This window comes from Melospiza melodia, chromosome 12 (genome assembly GCF_035770615.1).
Source record: "Melospiza melodia melodia isolate bMelMel2 chromosome 12, bMelMel2.pri, whole genome shotgun sequence".
NCBI lineage: Eukaryota > Metazoa > Chordata > Aves > Passeriformes > Passerellidae > Melospiza > Melospiza melodia.
In genome coordinates, this window is record NC_086205.1 from 8872636 (window position 1) to 8888173 (window position 15538).

General features: G+C 46.7%; 1 protein-coding gene across 3 annotated transcripts in view; it reads right to left on the reverse strand.

Annotated features, from left to right (window-relative positions):
* Nucleotides 1-15538, reverse strand: part of MAP3K13 (mitogen-activated protein kinase kinase kinase 13) — a 75588-nt gene that overhangs the window by 16308 nt on the left and 43742 nt on the right. For all 3 annotated transcript variants that reach the window (XM_063166686.1, XM_063166684.1, XM_063166685.1), the window contains 4 exons: nucleotides 8985-9559; nucleotides 1973-2156; nucleotides 1703-1894; nucleotides 520-678 (listed from right to left, as the gene is read on the reverse strand). In XM_063166686.1, coding sequence (XP_063022756.1) covers nucleotides 520-678; nucleotides 1703-1894; nucleotides 1973-2156; nucleotides 8985-9486 — 1037 coding nt within the window. In that variant the 5' untranslated portion in view covers nucleotides 9487-9559. The remainder of the gene's footprint in view (nucleotides 1-519; nucleotides 679-1702; nucleotides 1895-1972; nucleotides 2157-8984; nucleotides 9560-15538) is intronic.

Sequence of the window (15538 nt, forward strand, 5' to 3'; positions counted from 1 at the left end):
GGAAACAGGCTCCAAAACCCTTACAACCTGTCCTGGTTTCCTCCCTCTTAGACCTGGGATTGGATTCACTGGACTGGAGTCCTGTGGGTACCCACACAACAACCAGCCTGGTGTGCAGGAAGCACAAGGGGTGGGGAGCAGAGCAGGGGCCTCCCCACAGCTCCAGAGTGGCCCTGAAGAGAGCCAGAAGCGATGGAAAAACCACCCTGGCTGTGGAGGCTGCTGAGGGGGCCTGAGCACAGCACTGGGAGAGAGCTCTGGGCTGGATAACAACACAGGGAAGAATTTCTGCATTTGCTTCCTGCAAGACACAGAATGCACTGAGCCTTAGCTGGAACCTGTGTCATTCCCTTTCCATCAGAGCCCACCAAAGCTCAGGGCACAGGCAGAAGGAGAAATGAACAGCCCAACACAGAGCAAACCATGCTTAGGTACAGGATGAGGAAAGGACATGGAAAGTGCTGGGAAACCAAGGGACTGAAGAGAAGGTGAAGGTGCTTGACCACGAGAAGGACTCACCAGATGTCCACCTTCTCAGAGACAGGCTCGTTCCGTATCACCTCCGGGGCCATCCACGCCACCGTCCCCGCAAAGGACATTTTGGTACTCTTGTCACTGAGCTCTTTAGATGTACCAAAATCTGAAATCTTTACTGCATCTGTGTGTGTAACCAAAACACTGGAAAAAGGGAAAAAAAAGAAGTTGTCACTATTTTGTAATTTTTCTTGCACCACAACAGCCACTGGAGTAAATCCCCTCTTAATCAACACAGCCTGTTGATGAGGCCACACTGCTCACAAGTGCAGTACACAAGAAAATATTTTGTATTTTCCCCAATAAAAGCTCTCACTCTCTTTTGGGTGGTTGTGTTTTGTGCCTTAAATGCATTTCTTAATGCTACGAGTCAAAAATCAATCTCAATAAAACTGTAAATTAACAAGTAACTGAGGATCCAGAGGCAAAGCTGTACCTTAAACTGTGCTGCAAATCATCTAAAAGCATTATCTTAATGCACTGTCACAGACTAAAGAAGTAATAAACATCTAGGGAATAAGAATATAAAGAAGCCAGAACGTTTTAGTCAGAAAGCAACAGAGAAATGAGGAAGATACATTTCAGAAAATCAAAGAAATAATAGGAGAATAAGAAGGAAAACCAAAAAGTCAGGAGGCAACGGAATACCCCACTTTCCAAAAGGACCAGATATTGTCAGATCATTAAATATTTCCTGATTGCTATTTATCATGGAAGATACTGATAAAATTTCCATTCTTGTTAAGTGCCAACAAGTTGCAATAGTTTCACTCTCATTTTGGGTCAACATGGGGCAAAAAATAATAGAGCCTTTTGACCAAACTTTAAACTATTTCTCAAGAAAAGGAAAAAATAGCCTCAACTGAGGGATGTTTAAGCAGCTGAGACTCACTTTGATGACCTGAGGAACCACAACTGGGGGATGTTTAACTCTGGTGACTTGAAGAACCCAAACTAAGGGATGTTTAAGCAGCTGAGACTCACTTTGATGACCTGAGGAACCACAACTGGGGGATGTTTAACTCTGGTGACTTGAAGAACCCAAACTAAGGGATGTTTAAGCAGCTGAGACTCACTTTGATGACCTGAAGAACCACAACTGGGGGATGTTTAACTCTGGTGACTGGAGGAACCCAAACTAAGGGATGTTTAAGCAGCTGAGACTCACTTTGGTGACTTGAGGTCTCGATGGATGATTTTGTGGAGGTGCAGGTAGTTCATGCCGCTGGCAATCCCCGTGGACCAGTCCACCAGCAGGCGTGGGGTGACCTTCCTGCCGGCCCGCAGGACCTCGTAGAGCTGCCCGTGGGCACAGTACTCCATGATGATGCAGTAGCACGGGGCCTGGGTGCAAACTCCCCTGGTAAAGACAACACACAGTGAGCAGCAGCAGACAGACAGGACAGGAAGGGTGGCCACCACAAGGGTCACAACCTACTTGAAGGCGATGATGTTGGGGTGCTTGAGCTTCCGCAGGTGCTTGATGTCCGTCTCGTTCTGGTCCCGCACTTTCTTGATGGCCACCTCCTCTGCGCGGAACTTGCCCAGGAACACGGCGCCCTGGGCCCCGCTGCCCAGCCACTGCAGCTCCGAGATCTCCTCAAAGGGCACCTCCCACGTGTCTGGGAAACAACGGCAATGGAAAAGGTCAAGAACATGGAAACTGTCAGAGCACACCAGGGCAGCACCTGCCACCTCCTGCACCACACCGTGGGCTCTTCTGGAGGGAGTAGGTGACATCTTCTGGCTCACACTGCATGTGCTCAGCCCCAACAACCCTGTTAGCCACCTCCAGCCTGCTCACTCCCATCCTGCCAGCTTTTTCACCACCCTGCTAACCACTTGTGTGAGCCACTCCAGCTTGGCAGGCAGCAATTTACCATACCAGGGACCCTGGACTGCAAATTTTGGGAGGAGATCCTCTACCCCAACACTGAACAAAGTGAGTGACTCCATTGAAAAGCATAGATTAGAAGAAACACTTAATATTCACAAGTGATATAAAAATATTGAGGGTCTTTTTCATTCCCTGAAATAAATAAAAATAGGAAATGAAAGTCAGAGGTGGCAGGCTGTAAAACACAGGGCAGCAACCACCAAGATAGCCAACACAAAGCATATCAAGCACCAGCAGCAGGCACAGAAATAGGCCCTTCCCACAACAACATCGTGTAGATCAATGTCAAACAGGCAAAACAACCTTAGCCAATTCCTCCTCTTTGGTACCCACACACATTTGTAGGGACAGTGCTGCAGAGGTCCAGTGGCACTGTGTAAACTGCTTCAATAGAGCTGCACCCATCAGAACAGAAAGTCCTGTTCCCTGTCAGTCACCTTGAAATTACCTTAAATCTCACAAACAGCAGGATAAAAGGCAGGCAACTGTTTATTTACTGTAATTCAATAAAGTTCTACATTTGGAGAATAAATTATTTAGCAGCAAACCCAACAAGTAACTCATTGATTTCTGAAATAAAAGGAAGTCACACCTGTACAGATCTCTGTTTCAGATGACTACAAAAGCTGTCTCATCCAGACTCTGAGCCTTTGGGATGTTCCCAGGGCTGCAGCTGGGATTATGCCAAAGTGTCCATTCTAGATACTGTTATCACTGAAGGCAAACTTGTATATCCCAACTGTGAATGGGCTGATCCCAGTTAAAAGCTTTCCCTGGGATCATTCCTGGGACAGACAGGCAGGGGCTGCTGCCTCCTGTTGAGTGAGTGCTCCCCAGGCACGGCCATGGAAAAGCTGCTCTGCCCCAGAGCCAGACCCCAGCACTCCTGCTGCTCACTGAACTAAAAACAAAAACATTGCTCATTTCCAGCAGAAATTCCCTCCCCTTGGCAGGGCAGAGTTCAACTCCCAGCACATGTTCCTTCCCAGATACAAGGCTATTTTCCATACTCATGGATCTGTCTGCAGCTCTGAACATAAACTGGCATTTAAATCTTTGGACATTTAAACACTAAAAGATTTCAAATAAAAAAAATAATTAGATCATTAATAAAATTCATTATTAAATCAAGAAGATCTGTATTTCTATTTAATTCACACATGCATCACTTCTAAAAGGAGGTGGCAAACAGAGGTGATTTTTGTGCATGTTGATGAACAGCATTTTTATATGGGCAACTATTCTGTCGTACTAAAATAGCTGTTTCTTTCACAGAATCGTGGAATGGACTGGGAGGAAGGGATCTAAAAGCCCATCCAGTCCCAACCCCTGCCATGGGCAGGGACACCTTCCACTAGCCCAGGATGCTCCAAGCCCTGTCCAGCCTGGCTTTGGACACTTCCAGGAATGCAGGGGCAGCCACAGCTGCTCTGGGCAACCTGTGCCAGGGCCCCACACCCTCACAGGGAAGAATTTCTCCCAAGTATCCCACCCAATCCTGTCCTCTGGCAGTGGGAAGCCATTCCCCATTGTCCAGAGTCTCTTTCCATCCTTACCTGTGGGAAGTCTGTCTTTCTGACACAGACAGAACACTGACACACATTTCCATGAGGCATTTAGAGTTTGTGAGCACTAATGGATAACTGTATCCCCTTGGAACCCTAGTTTGCTCTCAGTATTCCCTATCAGGTAATATTACCTTCCTCTAATATTCCCTCTACAATGGCAAAGGCTGAGAGAGGCTGTAAACAAAGTAAGCAAAAGTTCATGTGGTTCTTTCTGCAAAGTCATCTCGTGTTTATTTCGGAAGACAGATGCTCTCCCATATCCCATCTGCACCCTGACTGTCAGGGGCACAATTCAGGAAAGAGGTTTCAGTGTAGTGACAGTGAAATATCCCACATCTTGGGGAATATCAAGAAGAACAAAGAGCCAAACCACAGGTAACACACAGTGTAGCAGCCAGACTCTTCTGGGCCTTAAGAAACCAGTGGGATACTTCCCCTAAATAAATTACAGTGTAATAGCAGCAGGAATTGCACGAGAACTTGCGTTTCTGAGGTGATTAAGAACCATTTGAGTAGAATGATGAGAATCTATTTCCCATGGGGAAGAAACGCAGGAGCAGCCTGAGCCATTGAACCAATCTCTTTGGAGGAAGCTTTTCCCAGCACTGGCTGCTCTCCAGCACTGGCACTGTGACAAGAAGCATCTCTGGTTTACACAGACCCCCTCTGACAGGCACCCTGCTCTCCAGGTAGACACAAAAACTCTAAAACTCTCACAATGATGGTAAACACACAAATTGTGAAAGGGAAGGTGAAAGCAGCTCCTGGAGACAGTTTCGTAATAAAAAGGAAATGGCTGGGAAGTCTAACGAGTCTCTAGGAAACACAAACAAGTCTTGCTTTAAAGTGCTGGAGTCCCCATAACCCCAATTAAATAACTGGCAGATGCAAATTAAAGAACTGAGTGTGTCTCCCTGAAAGCACTCCCCAACAGCCTTTAGAAATCAGGGTAAACAACTGGAAAAACATAGGTTTTTATGGGTCAAACCCCAAGTACTTAAACCCCAGATAATCAGCTGGCACTGAACAATACAAAAGCAAATATTCCCAACAGGAATGACTCCTCACCAAGCAGTGATTGGCATCACTTGGTCAACCAGCACAGAGCCTGTGGCAGCTCCCAGCTGACCAAGGCTCTGCCCAGCCTGTGTCCTGCAGGAAAGGACAGGCACACCCCTCTTTTTGACCATTTGGGTGTCAGGAAGGACACTCAAGCAATAATTTCTACAAGAAGATAATCAATTATGCAGAATCATTCAAAAGCTGTCCTTATCTTTTCCCTCTTTCACCAAGTCACAGCCAAAGCTTCACAGGCAATATGGGCTCAAGGACATGAAACCTATTTGTCTTTTACTACTTGCAACCACAACACCACCACCATGTCCCAAAGCATGGCCTGCAGGGCAGCCAAAGCAGGTGGGCAGGGACACCAGGGAGCAGCAGAAAGTACCATGAAGCACCTGCAGGCAACATAAAATGGTTTGGGTTGGAAGGAACCTTAAAGCCCATTCTCTTCCTCCTCCTGCCACAGGCAGGGACACCTCCCACTGTCCCAAGTTGCTCCAAGCCCCATCCATTCTGGCCTTGGACACTTCCAGGGATGCAGGGGCAGACACAGCTTCTCTGGGCACCCTGTGCCAGGGCCTCAGCACCCTCACAGGAAAGGATTTCTTCCTAATCTAATCTTAATCTCTCTTCTATTAGTTTAAAACCACTCCCCCTTGCCCTATCACTACTTCCCCCTGTAAAAAGTCATTCCCTCTCTTCTTTATAAGCCCTGGAGAGCCACATGGTTGCAGATCCAAACTGGGCTCCTACCCCTGCTGTTGATTCAGCCCAACAAAAAGGATTACTCCTGGATCAGGCTTTAAGTAGTTGTCTCATAAAGAAGGGGGGAAAAAATCATCTGCACAGATCCATGGCAGCAGCCCAAAGCTGTAAAGCAGCTCCCAGGGAAATGAAAAGCCACCACAATCCTCTCCCTGCTGCTGAAAGAGCCCCAGACATTTCCTCAGCCACACAGCACTTGCACAAACACAATCCATGCATCCTCTGTGCTCTTGCTAAAAGACAGCAAAAATAAAAATAATCACATACATCAGTTAGTGAACTGCTGGCTTGTATGTAGCTGATGAAATGCACACAAAGATGATTTTCTGGTGGCAAGAAGCAAGAATGAGATCATCTGGAAAAGAGAACATGAATATTCTCACAAAATCCTCAAGTTTCAGCACAGAAGCAGTTTGAAAAGGTTTATCCTTGGGTAACAGAAGTGTAGTACTGCCATCAGGGTAACAGATGTCATCAAAACAAGACAATAGAGGAGCTCCAGAAGAAAAAATAATTTTTTTAAAAATCTTCTTTTCACTCCCCTTTCTAACAATGAAGACACTGAAAATGCAGCTCAACTACACAGCTACATATAGCTGATCCCAATTAATCCTCAGCCTTACCACATCTGTAGCCAGTTCAAATCTGCCCTTTTAGAGGGGCCTGATGCCAGCAGCACACAGCTGTCCCTGGGTGTGTGGCTCTGGACATGCCCCCACCACAGGGAGCAGCAAGGCCCCCTGTGCCCAGGAACGAGCTCTGTGTGCACCCTCCAGCCCCAGCACTGCTCCCAGCTGCTCCTTCTCATTCATTAGTGCTTCCATCTTCTAGTTTGGTGTGTGAGTGTCCCCTGTGGGTCACCAGAGCACAGATTGCACTGTGGGCTCCAGTGCAGCTGCTGGCCCTGCTCTGTGGAAATGGGATCTCTCTGTCTCTCTCTGTCTCTCTCTGTCCCACGGGCAGCTCTCCCAAAGCCACCACTCTGAGGTGACAGGGACACACCAGCACAGGAGGGTTCAGAGACAGCAGTGGGGACAGGTGTGGGACACACAGAGAATTGCTGGGAGTGGCCACTGCCACTCTGCACCTGTGGCCTTCCCTTAGACATTTTTATCTTCCCTTACAAACACTGAGCATCCAACCCAAAGCACTGTCACACAGACACTGCCCAATGCCTGCTCTGAATGCCATCTGACTGCTCAGAACCTCCTTTTCCTTCCCAAGGGAGACTCCCCACCCAGACAGCCCTTCCAAAACTGTTCACCCTTTGTGCAATCACCCCAGCAGCCTTAATTCCCCAGGGAACTTTCTGTCACTGTTTTTATTTATAGTCTGAACCACAAGTGCCACACTGAATTTACAACATGCAAACAAAACACAGCCAACTGTGCCAGAGAATTACAAAGCAAGCAAACCCTTGCACAGAGAGCTGCTGTTCAGGAGACACCTGGAATGTAGAGATGCATTTCCTGCTTGCTTATGAACTGGAAACAACTGACTCTAGGAAGCTGATTTCAAGGCAAATTCATCCAACACGTTATTTAACAGCTCTGTTCCCTCATATTAGGAGCTGTTCCCCATCCCTCTGGGGTTTAGATTTGAACCACTCAGACAGGTTTCTGACCTTGTAGCTTATAATTTGTCAGTGCCAAAAAGCCATTTGATTATTACTGAGTGATGCTCAAAGGAGACTTTGCCCCACGGTACTGCAGTGGCCAGGCTGTTCCCATTTTCCATAAGCCTCAACCATTTCAGCTCCTTAATTCTAATGACAGCTTGTTCCTTTCCCATCTGCCACCTCCCTCCCCCTGTGCTAGGGGAGAAATCAGACACCAACAGCAGAGCATACTTTGCTCTTTGGTTTTCAGTATCCCCTAAAACATATATAGAGATAGATATATAGATATATATGCTGTCAACTGGGACATCACTTACTCACAAGCTACAGATTTTATATGTATTTATACTCACATACACTTACACATCCAAATGGAAAAGGTGTAAATATTGAAGAACATATTTCTGGAAAGACAAGTACTAAATGATATTTTAAAGAGGAAAATTACTCCTCAATAGAAAGAAATAAAAGCCTTTTTGAAAGAGAAGCAATACTCCTGCTATTTGGTGGTCAACTGGGGTCAGCCTTCACCTGGAGGTTATGAAGTGAAAGTGCCTATGTCAGCATTTTCCATCTGGCATAAAAATTAACACAGGGATTAGAAATTAACACAGGGATTGTACCAAGTACTTAAACACAATTCCTTCTGATTCCCAAGCTCAGATTTGGGCCTTGTCACAATTGCCCAACCTATGGGACTGAACAGGTTTTGACTCCCTCACTGTGGGAACCCAGAACATCCCTCTGGTTGTCCTGGACTGCCAAGACCCCTGCCAGGGGGCTCAGAGACCCTGGCACTGAGCCCAAAACACCTGTGGGTTTGATTATGACCCATGGAGCAAATTACCAACCTTAGATGAAGATTAGCAAGCCACAACAATTTAGGTAGAATAGTGAAGTTATCATGGCGTGGAAAAGTAGATTTTAGGGTTTCTAGTATGGGGGTTCAGGAGGCAAGATGGAGGGATCTGGACGTGTCCAACCTTTCTCCTTCTTCTTCTTGGCCTCCATCTTCTGCTGTGATGTTGGCACTTACGGATTGGTTTAGAGTAGAAGCTCACTGTCTACACAGGTGATAGGTATTGGAAAGTAATTGTAAAGATTGTACACGTAGTTTTTAGTATAAAGACATAACACCGCCCTGAGGGCAGGCAGTGTGCCTGGAACTGTCCTGCTGGATGGACCTTGGCAGAGCAGGAGAAAGAATTTTATAGATAAGATACAATAAGCAACCTTGAGAGCAAGAAATGAAGAGCCCTGACTCCTTCTTCAAGCACTGGGCTGGGAAAAGAGACTTTGGAACTTTTCTCAGGGTCACTCTGATAAGCTATACATCCCGACACCTCACGAGCTGCCTCTGCCACCCATGACGGCTGTTGGCTCCATAGTGCAGGATTTATCCCTGGAAACCCGTGACAGGGCTGGACAAGACAAAAACAGCCAAAAACGCAGAGAGCAGGGGAAGAGCCCTGGCTCACTTGCCTGACCTCACACCAAAGCAGAGGGAGCCAGGAGCCGGTGGCTCCCTCTCTCTCACCTTGCTGCTGCAGTTTGTAGTCCGTGGAGTAGGCCTTGCCTATGATGTTCCACACGGGCCGCAGGCACCCGAAGAGCCCCTCGAGGAAGCCGCCGCTGCCGCTGCCCGTCCTGTTGAACTGCACCTTCACATCGTCGCCGGCCCCGTTGGTGTCGCCGTCGCCGGGGCTGCGGGTGCCCTGCGGGAGCCCCGGCTCGGGCTCGTCGTGCTCCCGCAGCTGCAGCACGCTGTTCTCGAAGTGGTCGCGGGCGTCCTCGCTGACGCTGCTCAGCACGGCCGCCGTGCCCGGGCTGCTGACGCCCTCCAGCAGCTCTGCCGGCAGCGAGCCCCGCTCCCGCACGTCCTCCAGCAGCTCCGGGGACGGGCGGCTCCCGGCGGCCGGGGGCTCCTCGGGGAACCTCCCCGAGTCCTTGTCCTCACAGAACGCTTTGCCGATGGAGCTGGGAGAGGAAGACAGGCTCAGGCGCTCCTGGGTGCTGGCCATGATGCCGTGAGTGTGCATCAAGGAGACGGCCCGAGAGGGTGCTCAGAGCATCTGTAGGACACAACTCACATGTGACATGTGGGCCCAGTACCTGAAATGAGAGGAAAAAGAAAAACTTTCAATTTTTTTATTGAAGTATTTTCACTACGTGCGGTTTCACTGAGGCGAGCTGATAATTAACTAGACTTTCCAGACAGCTGCTGATACTTGGTAAATAATTACTGCCCTAAAAGAAACAAATAAATGGTTCCAACAGAAACTCCACTCAGGCAATACTCTCGGTAACATACTGCAGGAATTGACCAGGAAACAAACGCCACAATTTTAAACAAGAGCCTAAAGGTCAAAATCGTGAAAGATTCTTTGCAGAGAGCTCCCATAGCATTCCCAGACTGAAGCTGGCCCAGCTCAGCAGTGGTTTGAGTCCCACCACTGTTCCTGGGCCTGGCACAGCCCTCAAGCTCAGGAGCCCTCTGCAAACCCTTGAGACAAGGTGTTAGAGAAACAAAGCCCGGTGATACAGGTACCTTGATTCCACCAAGGGATGGTTTGTGGCTGCTCCCTCTGAGCTCCACCTAGTTACTGCCATCCTGGACCTCTGATTGACCCTCCATGCCCATTGTGGCAAGGTATGTTCAGTTCTCTAGCCACATCCATGCCACCCTCATAAGCAAGTAAAATTTTGAGTTTCACAGAACAGCAGACCCTCCTTGCTGTTCTCCCAGCACTGCTCTCCACTTGTCTTCTGCATGAGCTTCTGGGAGGGTGCACATAAAACAAGAGCTGGGATCCCTTTTAAGAGGCGCTCCTATCTCTTGCTCCATGCTCCACTGAGAGGTCTTTTTTCCACAACTCATGGTGTGCCACCTTCCCACAGGGCCAGGCTGGTGGCTGGGGGTCATGCAGCCAGAGCTGCCCACCACAAACACAGTTTTGGGATAGTCCATGCTGGAACAAGAGGCTCTAACACCGGGCCACAAGCAATTAAGTGAATCCAGCCTGCAACATGGAACAAAGTCCAGTTTTAAATTCCATGAGAACCTGAGTGTGGGGTAAAAAAAATGGCCTTAACAGAAAGTACTTTGTTAAAAAGTAAGATCAGTTAGAGTGGGTGCAAATTCCCAGGCTCTGCAAACAGCCATTGGAAGGGAGAAGGAGGTGGCCAGGTAGGACACAGCCAATGGCAAGGGAACAGCTCAGAGCCATGACTCCTCAGCATGAGGTCACTGCAGAGAGGAGAGATAAGCCCTTCAGCCCACAGGATGAAAAGCCCTGGGCTTCAGCCCCTCTCCAGCAGCAAACAGGAACAGCCAGGAGCCTGGATTACCTTCCTGTATCCTGCCTGATCACATGGGGCTTGCATAAAAGCTTTATTTAGGTTGTAAACTTTGTTCTTTAAAAGAAAGCAAAACAGCAAGTGAGGCAGAGGTAGCAGCACAACCCAAACCAGTAGAAGAGCTGAATCAGACCCATATGGGAAGCTGGAGAGTTGGTTATTGCCAACCTGCTGGTGACCAGCACTACAATGACCAATTCAGCAGTGTGGGAAGCTGCAGTGTGACCTCAGAATACAATTACTACTAGCAGCAGTTGTTCTACTATCACAGATTTTGTTATTGATAAGAAGATGCTTCAGACCTGAACAGAATTTCAGAAAAACACCAGGCCAGGCCCAACTCAGTGCTCCTGGGCACAGCCCCAGCTCATCACCTAAAATCAGGGAATGACAAGTGATTGTTTAAACAAGAGCGAAGTGCTACCACTGCTCCTACGGATAAATCTGCTTTTTGTAGCATAGAATATTAAGCAGTGCAAATAAAACATCAGCCAGGTATCCTGCAAGAAACTCCAATGTAAAGGCTCGAATTTGAAGTAAAAGTGTCCCAAAATACATGAAATTTAAGCCTTGGGAAGTGCATTAAGGATTAAATCAGACTTGGAGTATAAAATAACTTTGCTATTATGTAACTCTCAAGAGTACACTACTACAGTGTAAGCTTTTGCTTTTACATTTTTACAGTTTTCTGCCTCTGGAATGTTTGACTGTGGAGATTTAACAGGGAATGAAGAGCTTTTCACTACACAGGTCAGGCAAGAACAAAGCCCCAGACTCAGGGATATCAGGTCTGCTTTCCCAAATCAAATTGCTTTCTCCAACACTGAGATGCTCCAAATAAAAAAAGCCTTCAGGCACAGTGTCCTGCCACTTTACATGCCCCTTTATGTGCTTCATGGGGAGAGAAGGCATATAAAAGTTATGAAATTATTTTCAAACTAGCATGATCCAGCCTTATTTAGGCCCTTACATAAGCAGCCTAATTTTCAGAGGTGTAGCAAACTCATTGTTTGGAGAGCATGAAACAGCAGTGTTTCTTTTAAAGCAACTTCCTCTCAAGCCAACTTGAAGCAAAGTGGTGCAGAAACCCTGGGAAGGGAAGAAAGTGGTTTCTGCCACACCACATCAGTGCTGATTTGTTGGGAGAAGTTAATTCTTTTAATTCTCTTCTATTATAGTAAATTCTGCAATGTGCGACCTCTTGCTTTAGCAAAATGTGATTTAATCCAATGAAATTAGGCTGGTTTAGATCTCTTGAAACAAGAGAAGAAGAGCATTTCCCAAGTTTTATTGTCATAGCTGCTGCTATTCTTTCAGTCATAGCACCAAAAGGCTGAGATTTTTCATGTTGACCTCTTCCCAATAAAAGAAAAGGCAAATAAAAACATTTTCTTGGAAGTTTTAGGTTTCATTATATCCAGAGCGCCATTCAGGATGTACTTAAAAGAACATGTAGTGACAGGACAGGGTGGAATGGCCTTCAGCTGAAGGAGGGCAAGTTTAGTTTAGATATTAGGAAGAAATTGTTCCCTGGCACAGGCAGTGTCCCAGGCCAGGCTGGACAAGGCTTGGAGCAACCTGGGATAGTGAAAAGTGTCCCTGCCCATGGCAGGGGTGGAACTGGATGATTTTTCAAGTCCCTTCCAACACAAAGCAGCCTGGGATCCCATGTCTGTGATCTGTATGTGCATCATGAGCTTTCCCAGGGAAAGGCCTGGCCAAGGCTGTGCTATTTCTATCTGAGTGATGCTCCTGCTGCAGCAGCCTCCCAGTCAAAAGCTGGAAGCTCCATGAGTGGGAGGACTGTGCATATTTAAGAGATTGAGATTTCACAAAGTGCTGCTGCACACACAGACTTGAAGGCAGACCCTTGGATTTGAACTGTTTTGATGAGTTCATGCACTCTGCACTAACAAACTTCTTTTCTGTCTGGAAGGAGATTCAAGGCTCAATGTAATTTTGTACAACCACAACTTCTCATAAATTACTCCATTTCCATGCAAAGTATTTTTCCAGGCAAAATCCCACCACCCTCAGACAAGAGGAGCATGAAATCACCTCTTCTTGAAAGATTGAGGCTGCTCTTCAACATGTCAGACAGACGAAAATTCAGTTTGAAACTACAGATAAGTGAGAGTTTACCTGAATCACCAAGTGAGTGAATGAGCTACCAAGGCACACCTTGCCTGATATTGTGCCTGTCCCTGGAAAGAGCCATCCAGGAGTGTCCCCACACTCCCCCAGAGCCACCAAAGCACGTGGCTGCCTATACAAGTTCAATATTCCTAAGAGTGTCAACACAATGGTCAGGTTTGCAGCTGAGTTAAGCCAATGCCTTGTGTGAACCATGACTGAAGTTCCTCCTTTAAAGTTTCTCCTTTAAAGATCTAAGCTAAAAATTGAGTGGGAAATCAGACACAGCATTGCAGACACAGCACACAAACCAAACAAAAACTCAGTGCTGGAAAGGTGGTGTAAGCACAGAGGCCACCACTCAAGTCTTGTGACAGTCAAAGTCTCCAGTAACACTAAGTTTGCTTCCTTGAACACTATTTCTATCTCAGCCAGTGAAGCACAATCTCTGCTTGCACTTCCAACATGCAAAGGGAATAAAAGCAATTGTCTGATCCATGTTTAGGGCTGAAGCAGAGCTGCTGGCAGAAATTATCCAGCTGGGACATGGAACTACCACAGACAGAGGAGATTCCTGCCCAGATCACTACCTACAGCCAAGCCCTCTGGTGTCCTTGCTTTTTCCTGGTACTCAGTGTGATTTCCTCCTGGCTGCAGTGGGCACAACAAGGTAACTGCTCATCTCCTCACTGATAACACAACTGGAATTTATGGGTGCATCATCTCAACTAGTGGCTTGTGACAAAGCTTTAAAAATGCTCTAAAATCTAAACAAAACCACAGAAAGCATATCTATAAGGCACAGACATCATGTTCCCCTGCCCCTTGTGACTCTCTCTCAGATTCTACAGGGAATTTTTACAACACACTGATGCACAGTCCTCTGCCATTGCTGTACAACTCCAGCACAGGAACAACTGAGAGTTGCTGAATTGGCAAGTCCCAGAGCTTTTGTTGTCACTTCTGACCTTTGGGGTTTGAACTGTGTGGTTTCACTACAAAGGATTTCAACAGACTTTCTTTCTTGGTCTCCTGATGAAGAAAATATTACATGAATGGATCAGATACTCCTCTTCTGCCACAGTTTTTACCTTACTTGGAACATAGGCTTGTGTTTTGCGTGGTTGCTTTGAAAACAAAAAGTAAAAGCAGATTTATTAGTAGAGAATGAGTTACACATCACCAAAAGGCAAACTTGTTTTCAGGAGGGTTGAATTTTTTTTAAAGTTACATGATTACATTAATTAATTACATTACATTTTTATAAGTTGATAAGAGATAAGTAATTATCTGTTTTGTTAGGTTGTAAAAAAGAAATCACACTATGAAGCTTGCCAGCTTGCCCACATTAACCTGGTATAATCCAGCCCAGGCTACAGGCAAACCTTTAAGCCAACTACAGAGTAGCCCAAGGCAAAAGCTTGGGTGTTTTTAAGCCATCAATCTCCTTCTCAAGACACCACTCCTTCAGGGAAGAACACTTCTTCCCATCTAACACCCACATGAATGCCCAGCCACAACCCAGCCTTATCTTTAAATAGTACAATTACATAGCCAAAACATCATCAATTGCAGATAAAACAAGTGAAAATTCTTCATCTGACCCAGCTGGGATTTCCTGTCACTGCAATAGCTCTGTCTATATAAACATATCTCTACAACAAGCATGTTTACCTGGGAAAGTCAAGTCTTGTCACACTGGCTTTTTTTGTGCTTTACACTGCTCCTTTCAGGTTGTCAGTACTTCTGCACCTCCTGACTTGAACACATACTTTTACTTCCTCTCTCCAATAAATATTTGGATGCTACCTCAACATAAGACAACTTTCTCCTGCAGACACCATAATCCCCACCTGAGTGATGTGGTAGCAACTGCTGAGGGCTCACAGCTATCATACTCATCATCATTTAAAAACATTAATAGAACATTAACATAGCCATGGGCATTAAGCACGTGAGACCACAGACATGTTGTGTGTAGTCTGTGTTATCACAACAGAAACCTGACTTTGTGATGATTTAATTTAGCCTTTATTCAATATATTCCATCTATCCAAAAACAGAGATATATCACTTTTGGAAAAGTGATTTTAGTTGTGCTATCCTTTTGTCTGTGGCTGTACCAGTGAGAAAGAGAACCCTGTCTAGCTCAGTGGCCAGAACCTTTCTGACAAGGACAAAAATAGCAGCATGTACCAGCCAAGGAACAGCCCTAATGGCTGAAGCCCTGCTCTGTGCAGAGCCAGCTGCAGGTTTGCTTGGCACCTTGCACAGCCCAAGCAGGCCTGGCTGAGGAGGAAGAAGAGGCACCTGGGCTGCAGCAATGGGATGAAGGCACAGCAGCTCAGGAGGTCCATCCATGCCCCTCTCCTGCTGCAGAGCCAAGGGAAGGGTGTGCAGGCAGGCAGAGCTGCCCCAGCAGTGCCCCCAGTGCCCTGCTCACAGCACGCTGGGCTGGGGCTGTGCCTCTGCACACAAAGCACTGGGCCTGTCTGTGCAAATGGGCCAAGGAATTGTTTAACCAGAGCACCTCAGCACACACTGGGCTGTGGCAGGGAGTTTTGTACTTAACTCTGTGTTGTAGAAGGTAAAACCAACTGC